Source organism: Balaenoptera borealis, assembly GCF_965194805.1.
Source record: "Balaenoptera borealis genome assembly, chromosome: 6".
Lineage (NCBI taxonomy): Eukaryota > Metazoa > Chordata > Mammalia > Artiodactyla > Balaenopteridae > Balaenoptera > Balaenoptera borealis.
The window spans coordinates 32,232,582-32,251,876 of NC_138863.1; the positions used below are offsets into that span (position 1 = coordinate 32,232,582).

A 19,295-nucleotide genomic window follows, 5' to 3' on the forward strand; every position below is an offset into this window, starting at 1 on the left:
CATAAGTGTCATTATCTCAAAGCAGAATTCTTCCTAGAATATTTTTGCTTCTGGGTTATTCCAGTGTTTAGTTTTGAAGATTAGGAAGGAAAAGGAAGTTGACCGTTAACATTCCCAGTTCTGTTGCTTGTTGGCCCTCATTATGAAGACTGAGTATTACTACTCTTAGATGTTCTCAAACTAGCAACTGTTATTCGAATAATTAAGTCACCTGGTGATGAGGTTTTTCTTTGCACTAACCTTTTGTTTTTAATGGGTAGATAACTTTTTCAAAATTTTTATTTATTTATTTTTGGCTGCGTTGGGTCTTTGTTGCTGCACGCAGGCTTTCTCTAGTTGTGATGAGCGGGAGCTACTCTCTGTAAATAATTCAATAATGAATGAAAATCTTAGAAATAGTATTAATACAAGTGAACTATAAAAATCAAATGTCTTTAAGAGCCAAATTTATGCATTGGAAAATTAGTTGATCCATTTTCCATTTGTCAAGGTAGAATGCCCTGATTTATACATGCTTATAGTAGTGAAATTAAGAAATGAGAATCTCTTAAGTGGTTAAATGGGATATGATCTGATTTTCAGCATTATTAGAACTAAATTCAGTTTTGATTTTGCAACAGTATTTGACCGTTTCTACAAAATTTTATATGGTAAAATGAGGTTTAAAATTTAACTTCATGGCACCTCATCAGATAGCTAAAATCCTTATGTATCTCATAACTGTGTTTAAGGACCGCAGAAATAATTTTGTTGATTGCTGCTTTGGAGGTATAAGATGTATATAAATTCTTATTCTAGATTAAAGATATCTTTAATCTCTGAAGAACTGTTTAAGCTAACTGACAAGTTGTATTCTGAATATTGCCTAGATCCACTAGAACAAAATTTGTGTTTTCATAAACGTGAGTCAAGAGTATGGCATGTACAATGAAGATATTCATTGTGTCCCTGGGAAAGTTAATGTGTGTTACTCCAAGTTGAAGGAAAAGGATCTGTGGTCATGTAAATTTGGAATATGTTGGTTTAAGCAAAGCTAAGCTTTACTGAAGATTTCTCAGAGCCTTTAATATTGAAATATTTTATATTAATCAGATTAATCTTACTTTAAGAATTTTAAGTATCTGATCAGTCATTGATCTTACTTTGTTTCATGTAATCTTTTCCTCCTTTCACAAAATAATATGCAAGTTCCGTGTCAGATATCACGTTATTTTATTAATGGGAAGAAAGAAAATATCCCTTCTTTCAAAGGACTTACACGTGAAAAGTCACCACATGTAGGAAATTTTGTATATGAATTTCATGTTTTCAATTCCAGTTTTCTATTTGAATTCTCGTTCCTTGAATTTTGTAGGGACTGATAGGGAAGTTAGTAAAAGACAAATGGGGTAGAAAGTAAGAGTAAGATAGAAGGAAGAGCTAATTCAACAAACTGAACTAGATTAAAGGTTTTAGCTTTGTCTTTTCTCTGAAATGCTTTTTGGACTAAGGTTTTCATGATACATACTTATTTGAACAAATTTTTACAGAATAAATAAGATAATAACTTGCTCATTAAAGTCTTCTGAAATTTTTTTTCTGTGGTGTTTGGGGGTGTTGCAGGATCTATTAGTGGAGAGAACTGTACTACTGTAATATCCTCTGATTAATGGGAGTGGTCTGTGATTTAAAAATCATTGTTGTAAAGCAACTATACTCCAATAAAAATTTTTTTTAAAAAATCATCATTACTTGTGTTTCTGGTTATAATCTGATACAGTGTGTTCTTCTTTCACAATTTCCTAAAAATTTGAGACTTAATTGCTCATTTCTACTCACTTGTTAACCTTGTCTCCACTTATGACTTCCAGTTTCCTTTTATAATATAATCTCTAGTTTTCAAGGTTTGACTCCAGAGAGTTGCAATATGTATCAGAACATACACTGCATGATGTTTCAAGTTCAACCTGTAACTATTCATTATACACAAATATCTGTATTTCAGATGGAGCAGCTGTCAGATGAAGAAATTGACCATGGCGCTGAAGAAGACAGTGACAAGGAAGATCAGGACCTGGACAAAATGTTTGGAGCCTGGCTGGGGGAGCTAGACAAACTCACTCAGGTTGGAAATTGTGCTTGAAAAACTGGTTGAGGATTTTAAGTCATCACTATGTGCTAAAACTTTACTGCGTAGACATGAGGATATGAATATAGTTTATGTTTTAAAATACTGCTATAAAGGGAAAATGTCCAAAACATTAACAAGTAAATGAATAGTAACTCTAGAACACAAGATACTGTCTTCTGTGGTTATTTTAAGGAGTTTCAAAAAAAAAAAGCTTTTGACAGAGGTTCTATGCATCTAGAGGGATTTCTTAAAATCTGTTTCATAAATTGAGTTGCTGCCTAAAAAGTTTTAAAGCCTAAAATGTAAAAACCTAAATTTTAGCAAATCCTATTCTATAACTTAGTATGAACACATTTTACAACATAAATAATATCCTCACATGCAGATATTTTCTATTACATGATTCCAGAATACTGACAAAATTTCATCCCCGGCGGCATTTGAAAACAGTGGCAGAGCTTTTTCATTTTGTTTTATTGGATCTTCGGTTTTAAAAAAAAAAAAGAATGACTTTATCCTCTAAACCAGGTCACTTTTTAGAATAAAAGCATATACTATTACTACCCCAGTTAATACATTATATTCAATATAAAGATAGTTATGTTTATTAAAGCAACATTAACTTTATGACAATGAGAAAGAACATTAGGACAAAACTTATTTTCACTCATCCTTAAATAATATCTCTGGGAAGAATTTTTGTGTAAATAGCTAAGTATGAGATTTGTTAACCAGTAGAAAAGTAGGTGGTAAGGTGGAAACTTAAAGTACTAGTTTGTTTCTATATCTCTTTCTATAGCAGTCTGGGATTGAAACTGAGAAACTCTTCAGGTAATTCTTGCTAGATCATTTTGAAAAGCAGACATGTTTGTGACCACAGCCCGTTAATGATGAATTTTGAGAAGAACGCTTTCAGTCTTACTAGGATTTCATAAGGATCATGCTCTTCATCTCCAATCAGAAGAAATAACAGTATTTGTGGTGATAAAGGTCTTTTATGTAGTTACCAAACCATTTCAGTTTAATTCTTAATTTTTTTTTTTTAAAAAGTGATTTTGGCATGGAGATGGTGACTAGGCTATGCAGTTCTGTGCTGAGGAGAAAAAGGAAAGAGGAAGCAAAGAAGAGGAAATAGAAAATGATAATGCTTGAAGGAAAGTATGTGAGGGCCAGCTGTCATGTGTGGGGTTTTCTTTTTTTCTGGCCGCGCCACGTGGCTTGTAGGATCTCAGTTCCCTGACCAGGGATTGAACCCAGGCCACAGCAGTGAAAGCCCGGAATCCTAACCACTTGGTCACCAGGGAACTCCCAGGGGTTTCCTTGACTGTGGGTTTTATTGTCCATCCCTGGCGAGGGGCCAAAAAAGAGAAAAGACAGGTAGATATCAGTCCAGCCACTCTGGGTGGAGTGGACTCCATGCTACTCCACTGTAGATGGCATTTCTACTGAATACAATAAAGCCTTGTATTCTTCCCTATGTTTTAAATTCCCTGACATACAGATGTGAAGAGCCATTCATCAAAAGAGTTGGCTCCTAAACTAATGCTGTGACAGTTCTTTTTTTATGTATAAAGCTGTCTTTAGAGAGAAAACAGGTTAAAACTATTGCATAACGTGGCTCGCTGCTAGCAAGTTGCTTTTTAACACTTCAGAAATTTTCAAAAAATATTTTACTTACTAAGTTGGTGGCTGAAACTTAAATTTTTGTTTATTTCCTCATTTTAGTTAACTACAGAGTCATCTATGCACCTGTATTACCCAAACGATGTTAATGGATTTTCAACTTTATATTAAATCAGTTTTAAGTTTTAAGTGGTTGTTGAATCATCTGAAATTGTTTGCAAAATTTTATATGTATTTGCATTTTTCTGGAAGAAGGTTCATGGCTTTTATCACATTCTCAATGACCTCCACTCCCACCCTGACTCCATCCCCTGCCAAAAAAAAAAAAAAAAAAGTTAAAAAACCACTCTACTAGATTACCCATTTCTTGGCATCAAGGAGTATTTCTTATTATTTCCCTTTTTGCCCCAGCACCATGGACACAGCAGATAATTATAATAAGTATTTGTTTATTTGAACTGATGAATAGATTGAGTTTTAATATGTTTTCAATTATATTCAAGTTTTACTGAAAACATTACCTACGTACTAGTCTTCATTTCCACTGAGAGAAGGAGGATTAGGCCTTAAATTGCAGCGGAAGAATTTGGTTTGAGGTTAAAGGAGAATTTCCTAGCTGTTTCCCGAAACTTTGAAATAAGACACTGAATGGCTGTGGATCTCCTTCAGATGATAGCTTTAAAAACTGGATGGACACTATCTAAATGGATTCAATTGAAGCAAATGAATAAAGAAGATAGCATTCTAATCTAATTCCATGATTCTACAAATAGACTATTCAGCATTCTTTTTCATTTGAAATCTATTTGATAATTATAAAGAGAAATTAAAAATTTAAAAGACTAATCGTAATATTTACAAATTTATTTAAATAGACCCTAAATAACTGTTGACCCTTTCCCTGAATTTCTCTGTTGTAAACACCTTATTTTCCTTATTGTAGAAAGGTTGGAGAGAAAAAAAGTGTCATTTAAAAAGATGGTGAGTTGGGACTTCCCTGGTGGTCCAGTGGTAGAGAATCCACCTTAACAATGCGGGGGACACGGGTTCGATCCCTGGTCAGGGAACTAAGATCCCACATGCCACGGGGTAACTAAGGCTGTGTGCCACAACTAGTGAGCTCACGCGCCTCAACTAGAGAAGAGAAAACCCGCACGCCACAACTAGAGAGAAGCCTGCGTGCCGCAACAAAAGATCCTGCATGCCTCAACGAAGATATCGCATGCCACAGCTAAGACCCGATGCAGCCAAAAATAAATAAAATAAATAAATAAATAATTTTAAAATCTTAAAAATAAAAAAATTAAAAGGTGGTGAGTTAACTTACAAGACACCCTACCTTGAAGTTCAGTGTGATTGTAGACTTCATGACAGGCAGTATAGCTGGTTACAGTTTGCCCTCACCTTAGTAGAGCTTGAAAAGAACAAGGATATTCCATCATTGTTTGAAGTTGTAGCCACTTTCTATTAAGATCTTGGGTCTCATAATTTTGAGTCCAGAATTGTGCCTTATCTTCAGGGTAATTCATTCCAACAATGAGGCTCTGTTGGACCAAAAACAAATTCCTTTGAGGAGAGAGAAAACAGAATTCTCTGCATTATTCCTTTTTATTTCTTATCTTACCATGCCCATATTCATGTACCTAGCTTATTTTATAGTGAATTTATGTAAAACGAGCTCAGTCACTATACTTGATGTATTCAATATTTGGAAAGATATTTACTCCAAACTGTAACTATCTCAAGTGCCTTAAGTAAGCATATATCTAAAAATTGAAGAAACTATAACCAAAATGATGTGAAAACCAATTATACTTTTCCTTAAGGCTATTACTTAGAAGAACTTTGGTTGTATTAAATATTATATGAAAGTTCACTTAATCATACAAAAAAAACTTTATTCATCTTTTTATTATAATTGAAGCCTGAATTTAATATGACTTATTAAGCTTTGTTTTTTAAAGAGTTTGGATTCTGACAAGCCCACGGAACCAATAAAAAGATCTCCTCTTCGCCAGGAAACAAACATGGCCAATTTTTCTTATCGCTTCTCCATATACAACTTGAATGGTAAGACGTAATTGGAAATAAAATGTAAAACAGTGTATTAAGTTATATAATGTGGAAATAATACAGTAACAATTACAAATAGCTCAATATAAAAACCATATATGCATAACTTGACTGAGCTCTTATATTTCTTGATTTGTATATTTTATTACTAATTCAAATGATCACAGAAAAAAACAAACTGGAACATAACTAAAATAGTTTTCTAGTAGAGTTATTAATAATTGACAAAGTACATACTCAGGTAGAATCCTACAACAAACTTAATTGCGTTGTTGTATTTTCACTGGAATAAAGTCCAGTGAAAGTGAAATTACTTGTTACTAATTTAAAACCAGCCCCTCTGGCCTTAATTTAATGAACTCTACCTAGTCAGCTTTTAGTTCTTAGAACTGACATTTCAATCTGTAATTTTTTTAGGGCTTAACATTTCTCTTTTTATGCCCTCAGATCTTTAGGTATTAACATCTCCACCAGGGCAGTGGTCATATTAACAACTTAGAGCCTCTGGTAAAAAATTGCATAGGGGATGTGGTTAAAACCATGGAACAGTATACAATTTTTCCATTATTTTTATCTTTCAACTCATAATTTTATTCTCCTCTGATTACTACAAATCTTAAAAGATGGACTCTTTGCTTCTAAAATTTTCTCTTGGAATTTAAAACAAAAAAACTGTTAGAAATCCTGTATTTGATAGGCGTTAGGCCCAATAGGATGAATTTTTTTGCTTTTCCCCTGGCATTCATTAACTGATTTATAATAGAATGTACAAATTCTAATTCATTGTGTTCTGGAAACGTCATGCATGTTGTTCATTGCAGAAGCTCTGAATCAGGGAGAAACTGTGGATCTGGATGCCCTAATGGCCGACCTTTGCTCAATAGAGCAGGAGCTCAGCAGTATTGGTGCAGGAAATAGTAAGCGTCAAATCACAGAAACAAAAGCCACTCAGAAGTTACCTGCCAGCCGACATACATCAAAACATGGCACCTTGAAAGGATTGTCTTCTTCGTCTAATAGGATAACTAAACCCTCCCCTGCCAACTACTCTCTGGATGACATCACTGCACAGTTAGAACAGGCCTCCTTGAGCATGGATGAGGCTGCTCAGCAGTCTGTGCTGGAAGACGCTAAGCCCGCAGTGACCAGTCAGCACAGGAGAACAGCGTCGGCGGGCACAGTGAGTGATGCCGAAGTGCGCTCTGTTAGCAACTCCTCTCGTTCAAGCATCGCTTCTGCAGCCTCTAGCATGGACTCTTTGGATATTGATAAAGTAACACGCCCTCAAGAACTGGATTTGACACATCAGGGGCAGCCAATTACTGAGGTAAGTGGACGGAACTTTCTTCCCTGGTATTTCAGTATTAAAATAAGGAAGAGATGATATTCTTAAAATGCAGTTCTAATCAACTTTCCTGTTTTTTCTACATTTAAAGTTTGTCAAGAATACCTCTGAGCTAAGCTTTAAAATCAGACTGCAGAATATATTACCAGATATAGCAGTGTCATAAAGATGATTAAGAAGAGATTTAGTTTCTTCACTTTTATTCTTGTGACTATTTGAAGTCCTTAAATTAATGTCAGTTGTATCACATGATTAAAAAAACTTGAAATGTAATTTATATTTGATGATATTTTGCAAAGTTATGATAGCTATTAAACTGATAATAATTGCTTTCTAATATATGTTTATTACAAAATAACCATTTGAGAAAATGACTCGTATCCCCATTATAATTCTCCCAGATTCTAGCTCTCAGGGTTTATTCCATTTTATTGTCAAAGAGTCGGTGTGATGTAGTGGAAAGAGCCACTGGGCTTGGAATTGGAAAACTTGGTTCCAGGTGTTTCACTACCCATCAGACCTACATGAGTTATTCAATCTTTGTGAACTTCAATTTCTCATAAGTGAAGTGGAGCTAATAGTACATGGTCTACCTTCCTCATACTGTGGTTCAGAGAATCAGAAGAGATATAATATGCATGAACAGATTTTAAAAGATGAAGTTTTTCTGGATGTGATGGGGTGAGGGTAAGGAATGGATCTGTGATAAAATAAGTTTAGTAAAAGCTGAGCTTGATGAAGGTGAATTCTTTATTGAGTTTTTTTCATCAAGGAGAAGGCAATTTTGTTATAAGGTAGCAGCAAGAAAGAAGAAAACCTATGGGGCAGAATAAAACCAGCCTTCCATTCAGTTTATATATATAGTGCTCTCTAATACAGGGTAAAATAATTTATATTAATCAATACTAAGGTAAAATCTTATAAAACATTGTTTAAGGAATTGCAGAGAAATTCAAAATTTACACCTATTACTCAACATTATTGATTTTCACCCCATTGATTTAATTCATTAGGGTAATTTCCATCAGTCATTAACTCTTGGTATCCACTAGTACTTTGTTCTAGGCACTGTGGAGCACAAAAGAAGCATGAATCATGGTAGTTTGGAGATAAATTTAAGTTTTATTGCTTGTAAAGAAAGTTAGCAAATTACATCAAAGAGTAAACTTTCATTTATTTAAAATGAGACTTTTCTAAGCGGTATATATTCTATAGAGAACTTGAAAACTTATTTCTACCTTGTGATACCTGGGCGTTATATTTAGCACCAGCTACTTAGCATGCATCACTTATATCTTTTAGACTTACCTGTTGGGATATGAGCAATATTTTATTAGGGATGAGCTTGCTTGGTTATTTTGTGTTTTATATGTTGATATTCCTTCTTTCCAATCAGATTATTTTGAGTTGGGTCAAAATGCATGAGGACAGGTTATGAACTAATTAAGAATCTTGGTGTGTGTGTATGTGTGTGTTTCCATCTGTAAAATACACTCATTATAAAGTTCACTCTGTAAAGTACACTCATTATAAGTAACAATTGAAGAGCAAATAAAGTAAAAAGTGAAGTCTTCTCCTAGCAAACACTTCACACAGTATCTAGTGGTATCCATGGGCAAGGATACCAGTGTTCAATGGTATAATATTTAATATAAGACTTTAATATAAGGTTTGGTGAGTAAGCCAGCAAAAAGCAGGGAAAGGAGTTAAAGTCTTCTCTGTCCAGCCTGTTCTTTTGCCTTGCCCAGATGGGTAGAAAAGTGGTTGAACAAATCTGGAACTTGTTTCAATGTACTTTTTTTTTTTGGATCTAGTCTGTTCCAATTCAAACCAAGAAAACTAAGGGAGGCTTGCTAGATCCCAAACCAGTGTATCAGATTACCACCAGACTCAAATACAATTTTTTAAAAAATACTTTAGTTTTGCATGCATGGAGTTAAGTCATATCGTTCTAGGGACTTCCCTGGTGGCACAGTGGTTAAGAATCCGCCTGCCAATGCAGGGGACAGGGTTCGATCCCTGGTCTGGGAAGATCCCACATGCCGCGGAGCAACTAAGCCTGTGCGCCACAACTACTGAGCCTGCGCTCTAGAGCCCGCGAGCCACAACTACTGAAGCCTGCGGCGTGCTCCGCAACAAGAGAAGCCACCGCAGTGAGAAACCTGTGCACCGCAACGAAGAGTAACCCCCCTCACCTCAACTAGTTAAAGCCCGCACGCAGCAACGAAGACCCAATGCAGCCAAAAATTTTAAAAAATAATAAATTAATTAATTTAAAAAACAGTCATATAGTTCTAAAGAGACTTGTTACCAAAAAAAACTTTGCTACACATGCACACACACACTCATGCACCCTGTATTCTGCTTGCAGAGGTAAGTGCTTTCTACTCTTTTAGCTGATTCTTAGTGTATTTACCTATCATTAAATCTATAAGTATATCACTATTTCTTGATTATTTTTTTCAGTTGTATGTATTACCTACTGTCTTCTCACTTTGGAAATGAGGATATACTGCTCCTTAGACAGTTCCCCTCTTTTCTCCCCTCCCGTTCCCCCATCCTTCCAATATATTTTGGTTGGGTAGCTATTCAGTGTTTATATTATCATGACTGTATACATGCAATTTACTGCTAAACTGTATATACTTCTGTTACATTTCCTTTTGGGGACATTACCTTTTGCTTTTCCTGGAATTAAGAATTGTCTTTAGATTTCAAAATAGCTTTTTGTATGTTTATCACTATTTCTACTCCAAACTTTCTCCCAGTTGATTAAATCTCTTACTTGGTTTGAACAAAATTGGCGTTCTATAAATTTCATCTTCTTAAAATTCTTCTCTGTCTTTTGTAGTCTTTATTCTAGTATCCTTCTTAGGTCTTTTCTCTCAGGTGGGTGAGCTTCTCCAGAGAAGATTCTTCCAATCCCCTGCATGGAGGGCATATGCTTGGCTGCCAGTGCTTTAGCACTCGTTTGGGAAAGAAGGCATGGCATGTGGAGTGGTCCTCAACACAACCTTCCATTTAATCCCTTTAGGTCAGGGCTGTTGACATCTGGGCTGGATAATCCTTTGTGTGGGAGCTGTCCTGTGCATTGTAGGATGTTTAGCAGCACCCCTGGCATCTACCCACTAGGTGCCAGGACTACATACCTCCCTCCAGTTGTGACAACTAGAAATGTCTCCAGACATTGCTACGCGTTCCCTGTGAGGCAAAATTGCCCCCATTTGAGAATCACTGTGTAAGTAGAAAGGGTGAATAATAGCAGGTCTGAGCCCTTTTTTTCATGGGAAGTGACCTTGGATTTTCCTTCTCCTGGCATTCTTTTACTAGAAACTTGATGAATGAATATATAACGTATCCAGGTAATATTGTTTATTGTAAATTGATGCTGATTGGTGAGTGCATATGGATCAGGAAGACTGTGAGTGAACTATAGAAGCCTGTGAAAAGACACTGAGCTTGACTCCTGTTGTGCAGTGTGTGACTCTTGTAAGTGAGCATGAACATATCCCTCCAGGGGCCCTGGAACCTACACTCATTGGCTGTTAAAATATGCTCCTGGTTCCTGTGGAGCATGAAGTTTCCCTAAGCCAGGGTGATTTCTGTACTTACATGATCTCTTTCTCTTACAGTGGTGGGTCCAAAAAAGGCCCCTGGTGGGCTGTATAAATCCCGTCTGAAGGTGGCATGCCGCATGCTAGCATGCTGTCTTTGTCTTTGTCTTTCTGCAGAACTAAATGAACCTGGTGCCAAGCTGTGGTCTTTGGGGTGCTATGAATGAATATCAGCCTGAACCTGAGACTGCTGCTGGTGGCAGGAGAGGAGGAAATCTGGGAATTAACTGCTTTCTTAAATATGCTTTCAACCAGTCCCACCTTCACTTCTGCTGTTTCTGGAGTCATTTGAGGTTACAGAGTGTAAATTGGGGCGCTCCTCTGCTTTTCTCCAGTGCTGGCTTAGCATTCAGCTTTCCTTGGGCCTGCTGAGTTTTTTTTTTTAACCACTCAGCCATATGCTTTCTAGCTTCCAAATTTTTGTCATGTCTTCTTATGAGTTTGTTTTTAAAACAGCAGCAACAACCAAACCCTTTATCTTTGTTTTAGTGAGATTTGGGGAGGGATTAGAGCTACCTCATTGGCCATTCACAGTCTCCTTTTCATGTCTACTGTCTCTTGACCTTGGAGTGCCCCAAGGTGCAGTCCTCAGACTACCTTTCTGTCTGTATCTACTCCTTTTGTGGTCTTACACACTGACAACTCCCAAATTTTAATACCCTATCATTTATTTAAGGCACATTTTCCCCCCTACATCTTAGTCCCTCTAAAAACAATGGTTCTCAACTGGGAGCTATTATGTCCCCCAGAGGACGTTCAGCAATGTCTGGAGACGTTTTTGGTTGTCAGTGACAGAAGGGTGCTCCTGGCATCTGGTGGGTAGGGGCCAGGGGTGCTGCTAAAATCCTGCAATGCACAGGACAGCCTCCACAGCAGACAAGTTATCTGACCCAAAATAGTGCCAAGATTGAGGAGCCATGGTCTAAATCAGGTGGCATCGGTCACTCACTGTCAGCAAGATGGCAATTACACTGTGTTGTGTGAAGCTGTCTGTTGACAGTTTCTGATAAAGATCAAGAAATACCAGCATTAAATCATCTTAGATTCAAGGGAATACAGGTTTCTTTAGCCAGCGCCTCTCCCCTGAACTCCAGGCTCATGCATCCTATTTCTAATCAACATCTCTGTTTGGTTATCTAATAGGTAACTCAGATTTAACTGGTCTAAAACTGAAGCCCTGATTTTTTTCTCCTAAACTTATTCCTCCTGCAGTCTCCTCCGTCTCAGTTAATGGCTATTCTGTCCTTCCAGTTCATCAAGCAAAACCCTTGGAGTCTTTATCTCCTTCTCTTTTTTTTTCCCCACCCTGCTTCCAATCCAGCAGCCAGTTCTGTTGCCTTAACTTCAGATTATATCCAGAATTTGATCACTTCTCACCACCTTCACTGCCACCAAGCCAACACTGTCTTGATATAGATTTTTGCAATAGCCTCCTGATTAGTCTTCTGTGTTCACCGTTCCCTTAACAGTCTGTTATCCACATGGCAGCCAGAGTGGTCCTATTAAAGGTAAGTCAGATCTTGCCCCTCCTCCTCTCAAACCCAAAGGCTTTGTATCTTACTCAGTATAAAACCAAAATCCCTGCAGTGGCCTGCAGGGCCTTACGAGATCTGCTTTCCTGTTGCCTGCACCTGTATTCCTTTCCTTCCTCCCTCCCTTACTCTGTCAGCCATACTGCCTCCCAGTTGTTCGTTGCCAGAAGTCAGAGCTTGCCTCAGAGCCTTTTCTCTTGTCCCCCTCCCTGGATGCCCTTCCCTGTGACAGTACCCCTTTACTGCCTTTAGGGATTTGCTCAAATGTCACTTTCCCAGTGAGGCCTTCTGTGATCACCCTATTTTAAAATTGAACTCCTCTTCCTCTGCCCTGTGATACTTTTTATCTCCCTTTTCTGCTCTATATTTCTCTTTATTTTATCACCATTTAAAATACTATATATTTTACTTTAAAAAAAATAAATTTATTTATTTATGTGTGTATGTATGTATGTATGTTTGGCTGCGTTGGGTCTTCGTTGCTGCGCGCGGGCTTCCTCTAGTTGCGGCGAGCGGGGGCTACTCTTCATTGTGGTGCGCGGGCTTCTCATTGCAGTGTCTTCTCTTGCTGTGGAGCACGGGCTCTAGGGGCACGGGCTTCAGTAGTTGTGGCACGCGGGCTGAGTAGTTGTGGCTTGTGGGTTCTAGAGCACAGGCTCAGTAGTTGTGGCGCACGGGCTTAGTTGTTCTGCGGCATGTGGGATCTTCCCAGACCAGGGCTTGAACACGTGCCCCCTGCATTGGCAGGCGGATTCTTAACTACTGTGCCACCAGGGAAGTCCTTTACTTCTTTTATTTTGCTCATCTGTCTTCTCCCACTTGAATGTGAGCTCCAGGAGGAGAGGAATTTTTTGAAAAATTTCTTTGATTCCTGTTGTGTCTTTAGCACCTAGAACATTATTTGGCTCGTAAGAAGCAGTCAGATATTTGAATGAGCATTTAAATATATGCACACGTTCAATCCATCTTTGTCTAGATGTCTTCCAGTCTAAAATTATCAGCAATTATTTTCTTTCAAGATGGTGGACGGAGTGCCATGAGTGAAGTTAACGTGTAAAAATTCTGATAGTGAAACTATTTTTTTAGACACCACTAAGTTCTTTACAGGAAGTAATTATACCTGTTTTAAGAAACCTAGGACAGAATACTTACTTGCACTGAAGTTTGGTGATACAAATATCAGTTGGAAAAATCAATTTGAGATTGGTGCTATTTTCTCTTGGGGATGTGGGTATTCAAACTGCCCATTCAAAAATAAGTAATTCTGTGGCTTATCTTTCTGCCTCCTTGCTCTCTGAAGCCAGCAGGGATAGGCACAGTACAATTTCACATCAGGGAGAGTATGTCTTTTTCCCCTCCTTTCTGTTTCTTGACTTTTGTTGAAATACTGTGCTTCCAGGCACTTCACATATGTTTATTTCATTTAAGCCTTCCGCTATCCCTTTGGTACGGGCATTATTCCAAAGAAGAGATTAAGTAGGTCAAATAACTGGGAAGTCTATATTTGAATTCCAAAACTACAACATTTGCCTCCCAACTTTTATCAGTATCTTAAAAATAAAGTGAAGCTGATTATCAAAAATGATTATTCCCTGAGTGTTAAAGAGTGCTTTAAGCATAAAAATATTTTCCAGGGATAAACATAAAAATGAATTACAGAATAATTTTAGTTAGTATTCTTATGAAATCCATCAGTAATGTTCATTTGCTAAGTTTTTAAAATTAGAATTCATTGTAGTTGAAGTAAATTAGGGCTCTTTATATCTAAAGCTATGTGAAATAAATGTTGCAGCTGACTTGCTGGTACTTTTATTCACATTAACTGATAAAACAATAATTTTTAATAAGACAGCAGTTTTCAAATTTAAATAGTAATTTCATGTTATAAATTTTATATAAAGTAGGGTCTACTGATAAAAGGTTAGTGCTAAAATATACCTGTATGTTTATTTTCTGGTGGGATTTAAACTAATGATTCCTCTGAATTTGGAATTTTATACACAAAAATGTGTTTTTAAAATGAAAATGCTTTTGGAAGCTTTTACTGAAGTTTATGGTAGATTCAAAAAGTTTTGCTGAATCTTTAAGAATATTTGATGATTGTATTATAAATATTTTGATAGGAAAAATTTCCTAAATATCTGAGCTACTAAAACTTTTCAGTGTTATATATTCTTTCCTTATGTATATAGGGTTTTTTCAATGAATTATTTCATGGATACACCATTATAACTTGTGATATGCAACACAGCATATCATAGCTTCAGTGCAATTCCTTTACTTCTTTCACTTTCGCAAACTATTCCAGGAATTAATGTGTGCAGAAATTTTGAGGTATTGGAAAGAAAACAGCAATTGTGTTGTAATATCAGGTAGCATTGGCATTGAAGTCCCAAATTATTCTTAGAAAACAACCTTTTGCTCTGAAGTATTAACCAGGTGGGAGCACAGGGCTTTCTGAAACTTTAAGAGGCCTACATATCTAAAAGATTGGGGTTATTAATTATCACAGCTACATTTCGCCTAAAAGTCTAGTGGCTGTGTTGCTACATCTCAGTGAATTTTATTCACATGCACCAACTTGGTGTTTAATTCTAGATTTCACTGGCCTAGTGAGATTAGTAGAAGGAATAGGTATCAGATGAAAGAAGAACTGAAGATTGGTGAAAGCCAGGGGAAAAGCCTGGTCATCACTCATAAACACTTTTCAGACACGCCACCCAGTCAACACTGGCATATATGCCCTGATCCTTATCGTGTGGGTTTCTTAGAAATATGTGCAGTGTTTCCTTGAGGAAGTGAAAACGCATCTTTATTCGGTTTTAGGTCTGTTTTGTTTTTCTTTTCCGTTTTGTTTTGTGTTGGGTAAAGCTGGTAAAGGACCTTATACTGGCTATATAATGGCCAGTTACATATCTAGGAGAGGAATAAATGGAAGAGGGGGAAAAAGAGAAAATAATATGAGCTACTATATTGAGTACTTATTCTGTGTTGGGCATTGTGCTTTACATGCTTAACACACTGAATCTGTACAGTGCCTAGTGGAATAGGTACCATTACCTCTATTTTACAATGAAAGGAACTAAGGCAGAGTGACTAAATAACTTTCCCAAGGGTTTGAACCCAGACAGTCTGGTTATAGAGCTCCTACAGCAATGCCTTGCTGCCTCATCACAGAATTGAAGGAGGATCAAGACAAGGCTAGACTGGCCAGTGCTTCTCGGATCCAGACCTAGAGACAGAACTACATGGGCAGAAGAAAAAAGGCAAAGAGATTTATGCAGTAACATCCCCATCTTGTGGTGTTTTAGTATATTCCTGAATATATTGTTAAAATTTAACAGCTATAAGCTAGCTCTAATCTAAATGAATTGAGGCTTAAATAAAATTCAGGTGATGGCTGGTGGTTTCCCACTTTTGATATAATAGTAATGTAATTATTACTCATTAATGTTTATAGCAACTTTTGGAGATAAATGCTGTCATTACACCATTTTACACATGAAGAAACAGGTTAAATAATAAGCCCAGAGTCACGTTGCCGGGAAACGACTGAGCTGGGGCTTGAAAGCAGGCCCTCCGGCTGCAGGGTCTGGATTCTTAACCATCACGCTATATTTATTTTTAATATTTGCGAAGAGCACATACACATACCAGTAAGAGATGATTAACGTTTTATTGAAGCATTAATGTGTGTTCACAAACCTCCACTTTCTTCCAGTTGTTATCTAAGGTGCGAGCTACCAAAACGAAGTGTTTTATTTTGTAGCCATGGCTTTGGTAGAAGGTCATTTCTTGATTATGGTTGGGCTCCTGTGTTCAGATCAATGCTTCTCTATACATCCTCCCCCCACAAGATTCTGGCTCATAAATGGTACTTTTAACACGTTACAGATTCAGTTCAAGAAAGTAGTGATCCATAACTTACTTTGCAGAGATTTGTGGAGAGTTTTTGAGAGATTGATAGAGAACGTGATAGCTTTATAACAAATGAAAGTTTTTGAAACTGAGAAGGTATGGAGCAAAATTTGTGTGCAGAATTGACCTTCACATTCACTCCTCTTATGTGTTTTGAGCACAGCTTTTAGATTTATGAAAGTAGTGATGAAGAAAAGATAAAAATTAGATTTGGGAAGATAAGTTTTTTGTAGTATTTAAATATTTTATGGAAATGGAACCTATTTAACATTAAATAAATGATTTCTATCATTCCATAATCCCTTTTCATCTTCATTAAGGTAACAACATTTAATCTTTGTTTGTATATGTACTGTTTTCTATTGTCTTTGTTACTTCCCATATGTATATTCATTTTTGGTAAGGATATGTTGAATTTTAACAATATAATGTTCCATCATACTGTTTAACATGGCATATCGGCAGCCATCTCTTGTTGAACACCTTGGATTGTGATTTTTTTTTTTAACTAACCAATAAGTGTTTAGAAATATGATGGGAGCTTGTGTGAGATTGAGCCTAGAGAGAATATATATTTTTTAAACTTTTTATTTTGAAATAATGTCAAATTTACAAAAATTTGAAAGAATAGTACAAAGAACTCATGAAACTCTTTACTCATGTTCACTAATTTTTAACGTTTTGCCACACTTTATTATTTTTTATGTATACACATTTTTTTCCTGAACCATTTGAGAGTTGGTTGCATTTATCATGCCTTTTTAGCCCTTAATACGTAAGTCTTTATTTCCTAAAAATGAGGATAATGACATTATAGATTTGATAGGCCTCCCATTGATGCAGTGATTGACACAGTGCTATAGGATATGTTGACTGAGAAAATGTATAGAGAGGAAAGCAAAAACAGTCTTGATCTGGCCAAGCAAGTGGCATGAAGGCCAAGAAGTAATAGTTATTCATACATTCCATAAATATTGGAGCACCTAGACACTGTGTCGGGCTGTAAGGGATAAAACTGTGAACATAATACACAACGTCCTTAGGAGATTATAATTTATTGTCTGAGGAGAGGGGTGTCAATACAGACAACCAAAGAAGCAATTTTAGTACAGTGAGGAAAGCACTGTGATAGGAAAGACAGAAACCTTGGTTAAAAGGTCATTGATGACTTTGAGAATGAATTACAGAATGCATTACAACTCAAAGGATGAAGACTTTGGAGAAGAAAGGTGGATGCTAGACTGCAGGGAATTAAGGGATAAGTGCAAGAGGTACACTGTAGCTGAATTCAAAAGTAAAAAATAATGAAAGTAAAAAATAATAGTTTAACAAGAGGAGGGTACCCAGAAGAATTGAATATTTTTCTGTCCTTCTCAGCCCCAATAAGCTAGACCAGTTGAGTATCAGAGACTGAGATATTAGAAGGGGAATGAGTGGGATCTAGGACATGGTTAGCTTTGGAGGGGAAAAAAGGGTATTTACTCATATAGAAGTGGAGAGAAGGATGAGAATATGGGTGTAGTTATAGGATACATTTTAGGGATGAAGATCCTCATGATAGATGCAATTTTCTTAGAAATGGAAGGAAGTGAGGTCATAGGAAGAGGTTGAAGGATGAAACCAGGAAGTTGAAGAACTTGGAAACTACTTGTTCCCTCTAAGAACAAGCTTAGAGGGAATGACTTAGAGAGAGGAGAAAAGATTAAGAGTACTGCCAAAGAACAGTTAAGGCCCAGTTGAGGTTCAGTATGAATTGGTAGTGGGCACACTGTTTCTGTGTAGTTCTCCAATAGAGCTCTACTGTCCAGAAGGAGAGTGAGGTTATCCTTAAATTATCAAGGGTTAGGATCATCTGGTTCTTACCTTTTCTATTTTTGCACGGTATAATGAGGTGCATGCAACTTTTCATTACTATTTTGTTTCAATGATTCATTTCAGTGATCTTTTTCTCTTCCTGCATGATAATGAGAACTGCCCTTTTCCACCTCCTTTACCTGTCATTTTCTTCCTTCCTGCATTTTCACAGCATGCTATTTCTCTGAGATGTCCCAGCAAGCAGGCCAAGCGTCACATTGACTTCACAGAAGAACAGGCTGAGCTGACACCTGTAAGTTCTGTAAACATGTCCATTGGGACTACTTAAATTTTATCAGCAAAGAGGAATGCATTCTCTAGAACTCCTGATGGTGAAACCTTGTCATATATCTCAATTTTTTGAACACAAACAAAGCTCAATAAATAAGCAGAAACAAATGAGCAACTGTATGATACAGTACCATTGAATATTAAAACTCATGGTAAGATTATGTTGGTGGTTGTATATCTGGTATAGAGAAATTTTATATCAGAACCTTTTTTATTCTTAAGCTAAGGGCTTCTGTAAATTTCTCAAGATATTACTAAATTTAGCTGTTCTTCAGAATGGGGATATCAAGTGTAATGACTCTTCTGCACTGATGCTTAACAGAAAACCTCATTTCTTCAAAAATGTATCCTCTGGTCCGTGGTTGACAACCCTGGCTGCTTCAGCGCCGCGCTGCTCCATACGGTAGCCACTAGCCACGTGAGGCTATGAAGCACTTCACGTGGTAATCCAAACTGAGATGTGCTATAAAGATAAAAACACATCCTGGATTTTGAAGACTTAGTATGAAAAAAAGAATGTAAAATAAAAGATGCTAATATTTATTTCATCATTTTCTTTTTACTGTTTTAAAAAAGTGGTTACTAGAAAACTTTAAATTACATTTGTAGTTCATATTATATTTCCATTAGACAGTGCTGCTTCAGAGTCATCTATGAAGCATTAAAAAAAAAAAAAAAAATCCCTGACCCCCCACCCCGTTGAATCAGATTCCCTCTGACCTTCCCTTCTCCCCTCCTTCCCTTCTCCCCTCCTTCCCTTCCTCCCTCCCTCCCTTCCTTCCTTCCTATCCTTTAAAAATACTGGTAGTAACCCAGTGAATTGATTCCACAACCCACTAATGGGTTATATCCTGCTTAGTGAAAAACACTTCTCCAACCTTACCTTTGGCCCCTCCCCTACATTCTTAAGCATCAGCCACTCGTACTGTAATATT

At 36.8% G+C, this 19,295-nt stretch overlaps 1 protein-coding gene across 11 annotated transcripts in view; it reads left to right on the forward strand.

Annotated features, from left to right (window-relative positions):
• Positions 1–19,295, forward strand: part of RAPH1 (Ras association (RalGDS/AF-6) and pleckstrin homology domains 1) — a 169,997-nt gene that overhangs the window by 30,498 nt on the left and 120,204 nt on the right. For 9 of the 11 annotated variants that reach the window (XR_014246051.1, XR_014246052.1, XM_082397034.1 and 6 more), the window contains exons 2-5: positions 1,985–2,104; positions 5,698–5,803; positions 6,628–7,133; positions 18,242–18,322. Coding sequence is in view for 9 of the 11 variants with exons in the window: in XM_082397034.1 (XP_082253160.1) it covers positions 1,985–2,104; positions 5,698–5,803; positions 6,628–7,133; positions 18,242–18,322 (813 nt within the window). In the remaining 2 variants the exon portion in view is untranslated. The remainder of the gene's footprint in view (positions 1–1,984; positions 2,105–5,697; positions 5,804–6,627; positions 7,134–18,241; positions 18,323–19,295) is intronic. The other 2 variants (XM_082397036.1, XM_082397037.1) reach the window with 1 other exon arrangement.